The 15,075-nt window shown below is 50.9% G+C and overlaps 1 protein-coding gene across 1 annotated transcript in view; it reads left to right on the top strand.

Annotated features, from left to right (window-relative positions):
• The window catches only part of GDAP2 (ganglioside induced differentiation associated protein 2), a 228,520-nt gene that overhangs the window by 161,292 nt on the left and 52,153 nt on the right, over positions 1-15,075 (top strand). The window contains exons 6-7 of the mRNA XM_078656343.1: positions 4,620-4,696; positions 5,534-5,693. Of these exons, the coding sequence (XP_078512469.1) occupies positions 4,620-4,696; positions 5,534-5,693 (237 nt within the window). The remainder of the gene's footprint in view (positions 1-4,619; positions 4,697-5,533; positions 5,694-15,075) is intronic.

The following is a 15,075-nucleotide window of genomic DNA, read 5'->3' as shown; positions in this document are numbered from 1 at the left end:
ATATTTGAAAATGCTTTAATAAGCGCTCTTGAAGAAAAATGGGTTTTGGTGAAATAAAGTATTTGCCTAAAATCACACAACTTATACAGGGAAGCCACAATTTACAAATCAGCCCCTAAATAGGTATCTATTTGTCTTTACTTATGCTAAGGCTTTGGTTTTACATTTGTGTTCATTTTTCATGTAGCATGAACTGACAATTGTTTTTCTTTTTTTCTTACCTTAACGTGTGTCAGGAGCACAAAAAAACGCTATGGCAGGCAAAGGGGGTGTGACAATATTTCAGGAGCTGGTTTCTGGCAGTGCCTACTTCTAGTCACAGTAAACCAAACCCTAGTGCCTGCTGAAGCCCACCGAGGAATACTTTTACACAGCATAGCCAGGCAAAAAGTCCTCGCCCCTGGGCCTGCCTAAACTCACATTAAGCCAATAGCTTTAGGACGGGCTGGCAACTACAGGAGGCGGGGAGAAAGGGCAGAGAGCAGAGGTCATTTCCGAACTCAATTTAGCTCTAACTTACCTCAAGCCGATCATTCTGCAATTCGCATGGAATCGGGTTTTTCAACAACAAGAATCGGGAGGCGGGAGACTAGCTATCAAATCGGTAGTCTCACGCCTGAATCGGGAGGGTTGGCATGTATGAGAATGAGGGTACGAGCGCACCCCGCCCCTCTCGCTGGCCAGATGTTGAGGCGTCAGAGCCCAGGGTCAGACCAGTGCCGGCTGGTCCATGAGGTGTGTCCCCTCCATCCAGATGCTGTGATGGGCTGCTGTTGCCACGGGAGACGGGCGCACCGCAGGATGGGGGGGCCAGGCTCACCCACACTGGGGACGTCGATGCTGGACCCATGGAGGAGGCACCAGGGGAGGCCGGGCTCGACCCCTTGTAAAGAGGCCCAGGTGAGGACTGCCCAGGGCCCCCCAGCCACCAGGGGAGGCCGGGCTCGACCCTTCTATAGAGGCCCAGGTGAGGTCAGCCCAGGTGAGGTCAGCCCAGGTGAGGTCAGTCCAGGTGAGGTCAGTCCAGGTGAGGTCAGTCCAGTGGAAGGGAGATGTTCAGAGCTCTGCGGCCGCCGCAGCAGGAGCACGAGACTGGGACTGAGCATCACAAGACACGTGTCTCATGGCTGGAAGGGTCTGGAGTTCACGCTCGGCTCCAGCTCGCCATCTAGAGGCTGAGTGAGGAACTGTCCCTTCCAGCTCTTTGAAATATGAGGACTCCCCATCTGCTCCACTGTAGCGCTCACATGGAGCATGAAGGCGCTATAAACAGCTGCTGTTCCTCGCGCAAGTCGTGGATCGAGCTGGTGGGGTCGCTTTGTTAAGCAAAAAATTCCCATTTTCTTTCCAGTGAAGTTGTGGGCTTGTGGCAGTTTCGTGGGGCCTGCCCCAGTGTTGTAGGACTTGTGGCAGTGTTGTGGGGCTTGCCCCCTTTTTGCGGGACCTGTCCTCTCCTCCCCTATTTCTCGTCTTTTTCCCTCATTTTCTTTTAGACAGTCTCGTCTTTCTCCCACTCTTTTTATCTCTTCCCATTTTAACTCTCTCCTTTTTACCCACCCCATGCTCTCTCCTCTGTCCCTTCTGTCCCGCCTATTCATAGGATGTTTCTCTTATAATCCCCCTCCCCACCCCCATGAACACACCTATTGATTGTTTCTTTTTTAAACCCCCTCCCACTCCCATGAATACACCTATTGATAGGTTGTTTCTTTTTTAACCCCCCTCCCGCCCCCATGAACACACCTATTGACATGTTGTTTCCCTTCTAAACCCCTTTGCCCCCATGAACACACCTATTGATAGGGTGTTTCTCTTTTAAACCCCCCCCACCCCCATGAACACACCTATTGATAGATTGTTTCTTTTTTAAACCCCCTCCCGCCCCCATGAACACACCTATTGATAGGCTGTTTCTCTTTTAACCCCCCCCCCCACCCTCATGAACACCCATCTTGTCAGGTTGTTTCTCTTTTAAACCCCCTCCCGCCCCCATGAACACAGCTATTGATAGATTGTTTCTTTTTTAAACCCCTCCCGCCCCCATGAACACACCTATTGATAGGTTGTTTCTTTTTTAAACCCCCTCCCCCGATGATCACACCTATTGATAGGCTGTTTCTTTTTTAAAGCCCCCCCCCATGATCACACCTATTGATAGGCTGTTTCTCTTTTAAACCCCCCCCCCCGCCCCCATGAACACACCTATTGATAGGCTGTTTTTTCTTTTAAACCCCCTCCCACTCCCATGAACACACCTATTGATAGATTGTTTCTTTTTTAAAACCCCCTCCCCCGATGATCACACCTATTGATAGGCTGTTTCTTTTTTAAAGCCCCCCCCCCATGATCACACCTATTGATAGGCTGTTTTTCTTTTAAACCCCCCCACTCCCATGAACACACCTATTGATAGATTGTTTCTTTTTTAAACCCCCTCCCGCCCCCATGAACACACCTATTGATAGGGTGTTTCTCTTTTAAACCCCCCCGCCCCCATGAACACACCTATTGATAGATTGTTTCTTTTTTAAACCCCCTCCCGCCCCCATGAACACACCTATTGATAGGTTGTTTCTCTTTTAAACCCCTCCCGCCCCCATGAACACACCTATTGATAGTTTGTTTCTCTTTTAAACCCCTCCCGCCCCCATGAACACACCTATTGATAGGGTGTTTCTCTTTTAAACCCCCCCCGCCCCCCATGAACACACCTATTGATAGATTGTTTCTTTTTTAAACCCCCTCCCGCCCCCATGAACACACCTATTGATAGGTTGTTTCTCTTTTAAACCCCTCCCGCCCCCATGAACACACCTATTGATAGGCTGTTTCTCTTTTAACCCCCCCCCCCCACCCTCATGAACACCCATCTTGTCAGGTTGTTTCTTTTTTAAACCCCCTCCCACCCCCATGAACACACCTATGGATAGGCTGTTTCTCTTTTAAACCCCCTCCCGCCCCCATGAACACAGCTATTGATAGATTGTTTCTTTTTTAAACCCCTCCCGCCCCCATGAACACACCTATTGATAGGTTGTTTCTTTTTTAAACCCCCTCCCCCGATGATCACACCTATTGATAGGCTGTTTCTTTTTTAAAGCCCCCCCCCCATGATCACACCTATTGATAGGCTGTTTCTCTTTTAAACCCCCCCCCCCGCCCCCCCATGAACACACCTATTGATAGGCTGTTTTTCTTTTAAACCCCCTCCCACTCCCATGAACACACCTATTGATAGATTGTTTCTTTTTTAAACCCCCTCCCCCGATGATCACACCTATTGATAGGCTGTTTCTTTTTTAAAGCCCCCCCCCATGATCACACCTATTGATAGGCTGTTTTCTTTTAAACCCCCTCCCACTCCCATGAACACACCTATTGATAGATTGTTTCTTTTTTAAACCCCCTCCCGCCCCCATGAACACACCTATTGATAGATTGTTTCTTTTTTAAACCCCCTCCCGCCCCCATGAACACACCTATTGATAGGGTGTTTCTCTTTTAAACCCCTCCGCCCCCATGAACACACCTATTGATAGTTTGTTTCTCTTTTAAACCCCTCCCGCCCCCATGATCACACCTATTGATAGGTTGTTTCTCTTTTAAACCCCTCCCGCCCCCATGATCACACCTATTGATAGGCTGTTTCTCCTTTAAACCCCCCACCCTCATGTACACCCCTCTTGTCAGGTTGTTTCTCGTTTAAACCCCCTCCCCACCCCCCCCCATGAACACACCTATTGACTGGTTGTTTCTCTTTTAACCCCCACCCTCATAAACACACCTATTGACAGGTTGTTTCTCGTTTAAACTTTTAAACTCCCTCCAACACTCCGATGAACACACCCATTGATAGGTTGTTTCTCTTTTAACCCCCCTCCCACCCCATGAACTCACCTGACCTCTTTCAGGCTCCGCCCTCAAGAGAGGAGGTGGTCCCGGGTTCGAGGCCTTTCACTGCCCCCAGCAGTGACGTGAGGGGCTGTCATTTCCTTTCACATGTTCAGTGTATTTGGAGAAAGGGTACAGAGTACATACATGTAGCGTGGGCACCTTAGGTTGAACCCAGTTCAGGCACCACATGAGTAATTTGAAGCGGTGGCTGCACATGATGGCGGCCCCCCCCATAACTCCTGAAGCCCTAGGGGCTAGCTGGCGGTGCCCCCTTCCCGAGCGTTGTTCTGCTTTAATCCACGTCTCTGAAGCGGTGGGACACCGCTGCAGTTAACAGGAGATTGGGGCTCAGACATTGTTTCTGGGGTCTAGTTATCCAGAGCTCTGTGTTGCAGGTTCCTTGGTCCCTTCCAGCCCACCTTCAATCTCAGCCTCTATCCTTGTTTAACTGTCCCACAAATGTCTCACTAACTTGAGGTAAACTCCTTGGCTTAGCACAGCTGAGCTGCAGGTGGAAGTAGTGTTGCGTTTTGCTCCAGTGATGCACCTCAGTCTGCTGTAGCCGCCCAGGTGACATCCACTTTAAAGCTTATCCAGGTGTACCCTCCTCCCCCACCCTTCAGCCTAGTTCTTGAAGGTTACTCAAAGTTAAGTGGTGAAGACCTGCGGTTTGTGTTGATCTTTTCCCACGTCCACGCAGTGATTTCCATCCTCTTTTCTTTCAGGGACGGTGCGACGGTTCCTGGAGGCCCACGGCGACTCCATTGAAAAGGTCGTCTTCGCTGTCACAGACCAAGAAGAGGTATTGCATCCACTACTTTCTAAATTTTCAGCTGCTGTTGGTGCCCATCGCTCTCGCCCCCGGTTCTTTCCTGCCCTCTCCAGGCTGCATGATTCCTCTGGACCGTGGCTGTCTGTGTCCAGTCTGCACTGCCCTGGTGCTCTGTCACCTTGTGAATATTGTCTTGTGTCTCATGCCCAGGGCCGGACTGGGAACACAAACCAGCCCTGGCAGTTCAGCCAAACCTGCCCCGGGAGGGGCGAACGGGGGCGATGGGGTGCTAGTGACGAGCACTGCTGCTGCTTTTGATACGGGGGGACCGATATTCCACTGCTGCACAACCGCCCCCCCGGAACAGATCCTTTCCCCACACTCAAAAACTGGCCCCCACACTTCGGCCCACTGGGATACTGCCCGGTGCCCCCTATAGTCAGCCGTCCCTGCTTATGCCCTGAATTTGACAAGTGCAAAAACAACAGTTGATGCACAGAATGCAGAACAATATCATATATTCATCCCAGTACAGAGATCTGGGCCTAAATCCATCGTTTTTTTGCTCACCATGCCATTCCAGTTTGAACCCAGCCATATGCAAATCAGTCTTGACCCTGTGCCCCATGGGAACAGTCCAGCCCGAACTGTCAAGTCAGATCCTCCCTGGACCGGAATCAAGCATCCTAGGACCGGTTTCTGGCTATCAGCCGTGTTGCTCACTCTCTCCTCCAGCCCACCTACCTGAAGCTGATGCCTCTGTTTGTGTACGTGTCTGTGCGTGTCTGTGCGTGTGTTCGTAGGTGTGCACATGGGCACTGCATCCATGAGCTGTGCGTGGTAACTCTCTTTCTCTCTCTCCTCCAGCCCACCTACCTTAAGCTGATGCCTCTGTACTTCCCACGGTCGCTGGCGGAGGAGACGGCATCTTTCCCGCACCTTCCTCGAGACATTGGCAACGCCGAGGGCGAGCCGGTGGTGCCGGAACGCCAGATTCGAATCTGTGAGAAGCCGGGACTCCCTGAAGGTGGGTCTGTCGGTCCAGTGTCCAGCCCTGGGGCGGGGCTGTGCAGGCAGCTCTTTTCACAATCACTGCATGTGTAGAAATAATCACTGTTGTATAAATGCATTGGCAGCGTGTAGGTTGTCTTTGCTGCTGTCCTTGGATGGCAGATCACGCTATGCCTTTCACAGTTGCACGTGTTCACCAAAAATCACATCAGCAAAAGCGCACTTTAAGAATCCAGCACAACTATTACACTTGGCAAACAACTGTAACATGTTCAGTAAGCGTATTTACTTCAAAAAGCACCATTTTAGCAATAGTTCAATATTCCCAGTGTCACTGTCTCACACATCTGTAATCCTGTTTTGTTATTCACCAGGAGTTTACAATTAGCTCTGACCTCACCGGGGGCCAGGGACCGAAGGCGGAGTCCGTTGGTGTATTTAGTGCCCAGAGAAGAGATCTTTGGGCAACGTGTCCGCCCCCCGGGAGGGACCCCAGCAGGGCCAAACAAGGCTTTCATGCTTAGAGTTGTTAAATTGAGTACGACTGAGCTAGGGATCGTTGACTGCTGTGGCACAAGTAGCACCTCACTTTTTGGCATCGGCGAGTGGCCAGTGAGTGCGACCGTGTGCTGGTAGCCCATGGTGGTTTTTCACTACTTGTATGCTTCATTTTTGATATACTTTTTTCATTTTGTCGGGTTTCCTTTCGCTCTCTGTGCATTTCCACTTGTATAACTTGTGCTTGTGTTATTGATGGTACTTGTGGTCGCAGCCCTGTCCTTACTACATTTTAGTACTTGCACTAAGAAGCCGCCCTCCCAGAGCACCTCAGCCCTCACCAGATCCTCAAGGAACACATTGTCAACAAACTAAACCCCTCAAAGACAGCCTGCGAGCAGCTCTCTTCTAAAGAAGGCGACTTCAGAGCTGCTGTTCACGCCCTCGCACTCTCGCGGCTGGATGGTAAGAAGACCCTACTCCGTGGCCTCCCAGACTCCACACTGACATCCATGGGGGACCTTCTGTTCCTCACGGTGCAGCACGTCTCGTCCAGGCCTAAAGTATGACACATCACCCCATCCGGATGGCTCCCCTTGCGGCCCGCACCATCTTCAAAACCAGCGGCATCATTCACAAAGCCATCCCCACCAGCACCCTTGCTTACCTTGAAGACAAGCTCACCATCCCTGGTGCTCCTCAGCAGCACAGCCGGGACACCCTCAGACTAAGAAAAAACACAGCAGTGGCCCGTTCCATCTGTGCACCCTGGGTCTGGAACAGCATCCCTGTATATGGAAGGACTTCCCAACGCTGCTCCTATTTAGGACATAGGTGAGGGTTCCACGGAGCCGCGGCGAGGCAGTGTTGTGGTACCCTTGATATTTGTGTGTCTATAGGTCCCCCTTCCCTCCCGTTTTGAAGGCTCATGGGGCATTATCTGGGCGATATAAGAAACTCATTCAGCAATATACCTCCTGGGGTATAGTATACTGTGCATGTTAAATTTATGTGCACCACTTTGTAAGGAATATATGTAAATACACCGTTGTTTTGATTTGAGTGTAGAAGGGGTCTCTTCTAGGTCCTGATGAGAAGCCGGGGGAGGGCTTCGAAACTTGTCGGCACAGGAGACACGGCTCATTAAAGCATAGTATCTCCATCTCAGTCCCCACTTTTAACAATACCAGCTCAAAGGAACATTAAAAAAAATAATTTCCACAGAGCCAGGTATTTTTTTATTTTTCACCAATCACCATTCACTCACTTCTGACCCTTCCACTCTCACTCCTACACCACACATAGTATTGTTTTTCAGAACCAGTGCTCCCACGTAGTCGTAGGTCGCAGCACGCCCATCCCGCAGCGGGGCGGGAAGACCCCAATGATGAAGCATGACACTAAGGGTGGTTGAGGGGTATTTAAACAAAGCGGTGTGCTTTCCACCATTGTAGGAGACGCACGTAGTCTGGAGGAACCCTTATATACTTTCCCATAAGGTGGGATCCCTTTGTTTTTTGTCATAGGTGAGGACACAGCTCTTTTTTATAAATAAGAGCTCACACTGCATTAATATTCCACAAGCCAGCGGCCTCTCCTGTCACATGGTGATTGCATCTTTTACTTTGACCCTGTGCGGCTCCCCGCTCCGTTTTGGCTAGACTTGCGCTATAAAAATACCATACGTACATATATACATACATATGCATGTATATAAATACATAAATAGATACATATGTACATGCATACATTCTTACATACGTACATATATACATACATACATAAATGCATGCATCCGTACATACATATGTGCATACATATGTGCATACCTACATGCATAAATGCTTACGTACGTACATACCTAAATGCATACATATGTACATACATATATACATAAATAAATGCATACGTAGATACATACGTACATACATATATATATATACATACGTACATATATACATAAATGAGTACATTCGTACATACATATGTACATGCATGTATACATATGTACATGCATACATACTTACATACTTACATACTTACACTGCTGTCCTTTTCAAAGCTGTCCTGCAGCACTTCCTGCTAGTCTGAGCATAAAGCTCTATGGGCCCTGAGAACTAGTCGCGTCCCCTGGTGGACGCTGCCCTGGTGCACTAGAGCGGGTGGTAGCATGACTGCAGCAGTAAGTCGGCTCCAGACCGCGTGCAGAGCCCCAGCAGGTTGCTGCAGGAGTACAGCCCTATCCCTGAGGCGCCGCCTCTGCATCGAGGGAGCATGCGACTATTCAGACCAGAGAGCCAGGACCGATCATCAGCCCCATCACTCACATAGCCTCGAGTTGGCTGGAGGGTTGGGCGTCTGCTCGAAGACAATATTGAGATGTTTGGCTTCCTGCTATACCAACCGCATCTCCTTCGTAGTAGGAGTAAATCCTCTGCAGTGATGTCTAACCACGAGGCTTCTCGTCTGCGACAAATCTGGGCATTGTTCATTTGTCTTATTCCTGCCATATCTTCTTTAAAGATAGTGCTGAAAGTGATCCAAGACGATGAGGGGGTCGGGACAGCCTCAGTGTGGGACACCTACGTTCTTAAGTGGTACGATAGATTGAATCCGCCTCCCCCAGCTCATAACACCTCCCCATGGTGGGCTGGACAGCGGGCACCTCCATTCAGACGCACAGGATGGCCATCCCCAGGGGTCCGTCCGCCTCCACCTAGTCATGGTGGGCTGGCAGCTGTCCGGCTGGTACTAATGCGTGACCCACTCTCTTACACACACTTGCTCACTAAACATCAAAAGCTCCTGAGCTCTCCGAAGTGGCCTACATGGGGTCCTCCCCCACCCCCTCCCGGACCCACCACTAGCCTGTACTCTTCCCACGTTACCTCACTTCCACGTAGCCGCAGCTGGCAGCGCCAGACAGAGGTTTTCAAAAGTTGCTGTTTGTTTAGTTTTACTTTGTGATATACATGTTGACTCTTTTTGCATGACCGGGCGCATCATATCACAATAGGTTGACATCCTATTCTTGTTTCTCTCGCTCTCCTCCGCTACCCCAAGCGCCATTATGTGACCGGCTGCCAGAATATTGTTAATGTTGAGATGCCCGGACGTGTCTGTCCACCCATCTTATGAACATGTTGATTACTGTTTGCTCTACAATGTGTGGTGACTCAACCAAAGCCAATAAAGACATTCAAAAATAAATCAGAAGATAGTGCTGGAATCTAGAAGAGGTGATTGGTGCCCAACCTAGCAAATGTTTGGTCATCGGGGTCACACCAATGACACATCTGGGGTGCATCATGAGGGGTTCCAGGCTGGGTCTGCACATGTGTGCTGAAACCCATGGTGCAGATCTGGACTGTACACCCATGTATCACACTCACGTCCTCTTCGTGCCACCATGGGTGCTGCAGACCAAGCATCATGGAGACACGGAGTGGACCACTGAAGCAGGGGTGCTGGCTTTTGGTTGGTGCTTGCTCGAGTCTGCAGATGCTGGGCCGGTGAGGCCCTTTTCCACGCTGCCCTCTGGGAGCCACTTTGTTTCTCTTATGGAGGGCTTTGTCTCTCACCTCTTGGTGCACATAGTCCGGACTTGTGCCTTGACAGTCCTCAAGCCTCAAGATTGGCCCTTCATCAAACACTACCAGTGCAGGGCACTTCGCTGTGAGATCTAAGATCACACATGAAGTTTGAGGAGTGCAACACCCATGGATTCCCTTTCTTCCTACGGCACCCACCAGTGTTGGCATGGATCACCGCTGGAAGGGAACTTTCCTGTCCAGCGTTGAATAATTCATCTTCTAGCCTCATGGCTTAGTGGAACCCCTCCACCAGCCTCTCTTCGACTCCAGCTTCTCATTCATTCTTTGTAGCACCTCAGGAGGTGTCAAGTCATCAGTGATTTATTGACTCATGGTCTACAGTGTATTTCTCCAGTATTGGGGTGTCTTTCATAGATTCACATGCTTGAATATTCCCCGTCGTTGAAGTGGGAGCCCCACGGTAAATAAATTAGCAATAAAAAACCAACAATATATGTATATAAAAACATAATTACATACATTCTAAAACCATAAATACTTATAAGTACCAACTTATAAGTACCAATGTTAGAAGAAAAAAGTACTCCCACAACCTATCCAAGTCATTATGTTAGCCCAAACTACAGCCAATCCGGTGCAATCACCCCTCTAGATCCTTCTCCTCAGAAGCTCAAGCCCTCAGATTTTCTACTGCACGTCGTGTGAAGGGAGTCTCCCTGAGCTTTGCTCAGTTTTCTTCTACTTCCTTGTGGATTTTCTTAAATTTTTGGGATGTTTTCAAGTAAGAAGTCTTTGTTTCGTCCTTGTGCTTCTTGTGGGAAGTTGCGGCTCTTCTCAGAGGACCCTCACAAGAAGTGTATTTATTGCCTCTATCCAGAGCATGAGGTAGGCAAATGTAAAATTTGCAGGACTTTTTCCACCAGGACTCTTAAGGACAGGGAGGGGCGTCTCCTCCTGTGGTTGCAGAGGTTGAAGGAGAAGGATTCACCTCTTTCTGATGCGGAAAGCCTTGCGTATGTTGGGTCTAGAGCCACTTCTAAGCGTAGCAGTGTGCAGGATATGCCATCTCCTTTCCTGAAGAAAAAGAAGCTTGACCTTCAAAAGGCTCCTGCTGTGTCTTCTTCTCTTCCTGCTACGCCTACGCCCTCGAGATCTGACTCTCAGGCGTCCACGGCTCCTTCTGCCCATGTTTCCCTTAAAAAACGTGCAAAATCGTTGACTGGACCGTTGACGGTAGTTCAATGCATTGTAGGCGTATGCACTGCTCCTTTGCCTTGCGGCCAGCTATTACTGCTCACTATTCTATTCAAGCATGAAAATCTATGAAAGACACCCCAATACTGGAGAAGAAAAATTGTTACTTACCTGTAAACGGTGGTTCTCCAGTATTGGTGTCTTGCATAGATTCACATGCGAGCCACCCACCTCCCCTCAGAGGCTCGTTATGAAAATCTGAGGGCCTGAGCCTCTGAGGAGAAGGTTCTAGAGGGGTGCTTGCGCCTGATTGGCTGTAGTTTGGGCTAACATAATGACTTGGATAGGTTATGAGTACTTTTTTCTTCTAATGTATTCCTATGTGTTAATGCTAACCTTGGTACTTATAAGTATTTATGGTTTTAGGATGTATGTAATTATGTTTTTATATACATATATTGTTGGTCTCACAACCACTTGTTGCTGAACATGGTTGTCTTTGCTTCCTCCTGCCCGTGCCTGGTCTGACTGGTCACTTTAGTGTACAGAGTCTGGTTTAAGAGATATATTTCTGTAGTAGGGGATCTCTGTTATAGTCATAATCTAGTGAATAGTCCCGCCCATGTGCGTGGACCCCGGCAATCAAAAATAATCTCTTAAGCTGTCAGAAAATTGCAGAACTGCAAAGACACTTAAGAGAAAATTTAAAGACAAATAATGCAGCCTATATCCACAGGCTACACTGTCCAGTACTTCAACTAGAAATTCCACCAAAAATCCACAAACAGCAAAGCCTGTCCAGATTTCCCTTGCTTTTACTGCAAAACCCCTCAGGAATGATAGAGAGGCAGACCTGGACAGACAAGCCCCATAGGCTGCCATTATGTGGCTTAAATAGGATACTGTGCCTTTAAGAGAACCTTCCAGAACCTTCTCTCAGTATCCCAGAATACATAGCAGGTCCAACTTACTTTCAGTTCTTTTTTCCGGCTCCTGCTTACAGGACCCTGTGCATTGAGCTCCCCCTTTTTCAAGGGTTTATTGGATTCTTTTGGCACTTTTTGATTTTAAAAGTGTTCTCAATTGATTCTTGGTGTTGCCTTTCACTTCTGTGTGTGTTTGTTCAGGCTTTTAGGGATCTAAAATGCCTGCTTTATTCGACAAGTAGGAAGAAGGCCAAGACTGACCCACACGACGCCAAGGCCTAGAAGAGAGGCGTCTGCAGGCTGCAGGTGGGTCTGGGCAGGCTGGGAAGGCTCCTTCTGTCCCTGCTGAGGCCTCTGGGGGGCTCCCCAGAGGCAGGAAGACCAGCAAAAGGTCCCGGTCTCCGTCGACGTCGATAGCATCGACGACGACGTCGAGAGGGATGATGACGGTGTGTTCCCCTTCTCCCCGGGGCTCCGGGTCGAGACAGCGTGGAAGATCGACGTCGAGAGGCCTGGCCAGGCCGCCGTCGAAGTCACCGCCGACGGCGTCGTCGACGTCGAGGCGTTGCCGTCGACGAAGACACCGGCGCTCGCCGTCGAGGCGACACCGCCGGTCGCCGTCGACTAGTTCGACGTCGAGGGGCTCCTCGGCGTCGAGGACCGCGAGGAGACGGTCATCGAAGAAGAAGAGTCGACGCTCGCCGTCGAGGTCTGACCGCTCGTCGTCGAGAGGGCGGCGATCGGCGTCGAGGAGGAAACACTCGACGTCGAGGAGACGGCGTTCGACGCCAGAGTCAAGGGATCGCCGTTCCACGCCTGAAACACGACGCTCGACGTCGAGCAGGAAGAGATCAGCGTCCCCTAGGTTCTCAACTTCCTCTAAGAGGCGCAGGAGGGATTCTGGCGCCAAAAGCCACGCTGGATCTGGTGGAGGTCGTAAGAGGCGTCGTTCACGCTCTGGGGGGGTCTGGATCAAAGGCCCCTTCCTCGAAGAAGTCATCGGGCACGGTGTACTCGGTGGTATATACACCTCTGAAGCCTGTGACCCCTCCTCTTCTACCGAAGGAGGCTCCTCCGGCTAACCCGCCTCTCCCCTCCCTGCCTCCACCGTCAACTGAGGGGCGGCCTCTGCCGCCAGTTCCTCCTCATAGGCCTCCGAGGTTAGTGTCCCTGCCTCTGCTTCCGACACCTCCTAAGGGTACGCCTACCCCGAAGCCCCGGGACAAACCACGGATGACGCCTCCACGGAAACCGGTGGAGCGCCCACGTGCGGGGAGGTCGCGCTCCCGCTCCGGGCGGAGGGAACGTTCGCGTCCTAGATCTTCGACGCGATCTAGACGGCGCCACCGGAGACACAGGTCTCGTTCACGGACCAGGTCGTCTGGGACCAGGGACTATTCCCCGACCTTGTCAGATTCGCCGGACACACGGGTCTCACCGGTCTACGATCTGGTGTCCTTCCAGGACGTGCTGTTAAGGGGTGCAGCGAAACTGGGCATTACTTTGACAGTGCCCACTCCGAAGACCTCGGTCATTTTTGAGACGCTCCATCAGAAGCACTTGTCTCGGCCGTTACTGCCACTGGTGCCCAGCCTGGAAGAACCGGCCCTGGATCTTTTCCTTACTCCTGCGGTGACTAAGGCGGCGCCTTCCAGGCTACAGAAGAAGTACCGGGCTCCTGACTCGGACCCGGCCTTTCTGCGGCTGGAGCCCCCTCCAGACTCGGTGATTGTGACGGCGGCGCGCAAACAACATGCCACCACGCCTTCCTCCACTGTTCCGCCAGACAAGGAATCTCGGTGGTTGGATTCCTCTGGGAGACGAGTTTGTGGGACTTCGGCGACCTCAATGAAGGCGGCTAGTGCCACGGCCTTGCTGGGTCGGTATGACAGAGCCCTCTGGGAATCTCTTCAACAATTTGTGGAACTTCTTCCGCGGGACAAGCGGGAGGACTTCCAGGAGGTGCTTAACGAGGGGATGTTGGTGGCGAATCAGGTCATCAGCGCGGCAGCCGACTCCTCTCTTCTGGCGGCGCATGGTTTCTGCCACGGAATAAACCAGCGACGACATGCCTGGCTCCGCCTTACGTCTCTGAAACCGGACGCTCAGCAGAGGGTTGCCAATCTACCATTCTCTGGCGAAACCCTGTTCGGTAAGCACGCTGACGACGAGATGGCCCGCATGAAGGCAGAGGCTGAGACGCTCACAGCGGTGGGTTTGGAGAAGCCCAAGGAGACCAAGAAGACGTACCGTCCGTTCCAACGCCGGTTCGGTGGTCAAGTTAGAGGGCGTGGCCAGTCTTCTGGACAACAGCAGCAACAGCAACAGCAGCAGTTCAGAAGACCGTTCCAGAAACGCCAGAGGGGCAGAGGCGGCCATCAGTCGGCACCAGCGACTAAGGGCCAGGCCGGGTCTAGGCCCTGAGCACTTACTTCCCCGTCAACTGTTACCCGCTCCGGTGGGGGGAAGCATTCAATCTTTTCTGGCAGAGTGGAGAAAAAGTACTCAGGACAAGTGGGTGCTGAATATTGTTTGCAATGGATACAGTCTTCGGTTCACCAGCCCTCCTCCATCGATCCCTCCGGTCAGCTCGCAGTATCAGCTGCGCGAGCTCCAGGCGGAGGCCGATATCCTGTTAAGGAAAAGGGCGATCGAAGTCGTACCTCTGTCTCAAAGGGGACGAGGTCTGTACTCTCGCTTCTTTCTGGTTCGCAAAAAGGACAAGAACGAGTTCAGGCCCATTCTGGATTTGCGACAGGCAAACAAATGGATTCGCAGAGAAAAGTTTTGCATGCTGTCGTTGCATCAGATTTATCCTCAGCTGCAACGGGGAGACTGGCTGTGTGCCATCGACCTCCAGGATGCTTACTTCCATGTGCCCATTGCACACAAACACAGGAAGTTCCTGCGGTTCCAAGTCGGCGCCAATCACTATCAATACACAGTACTGCCATTCGGACTGAAGTCTGCGCCGAGAACATTCTCAAAGTGCATGGCGGTGGTAGCAGCACACCTAAGGAAGAACAAGGTGTTTGTCTACCCTTATCTGGACGACTGGTTGATCAAGGCCTCCTCCTTCGCGGAAGCGCAAGCACACTTCCAGAAGACGTGCGTTCTCTTGAACAAACTGGGGTTGCACATCAACATGTCCAAGTCGGTTCCGACTCCAGTCCAGTGCATTCAGTACTTGGGAGCCTCCATCGATACGCTGTCAGCAAGCGTGTCT

The sequence above is a fragment of the Lissotriton helveticus genome, chromosome 8, assembly GCF_964261635.1.
Source record: "Lissotriton helveticus chromosome 8, aLisHel1.1, whole genome shotgun sequence".
Lineage (NCBI taxonomy): Eukaryota > Metazoa > Chordata > Amphibia > Caudata > Salamandridae > Lissotriton > Lissotriton helveticus.
Note: the sequence above shows the minus strand (reverse complement) of the source record. Positions and strands in the feature narration are given on the sequence as shown.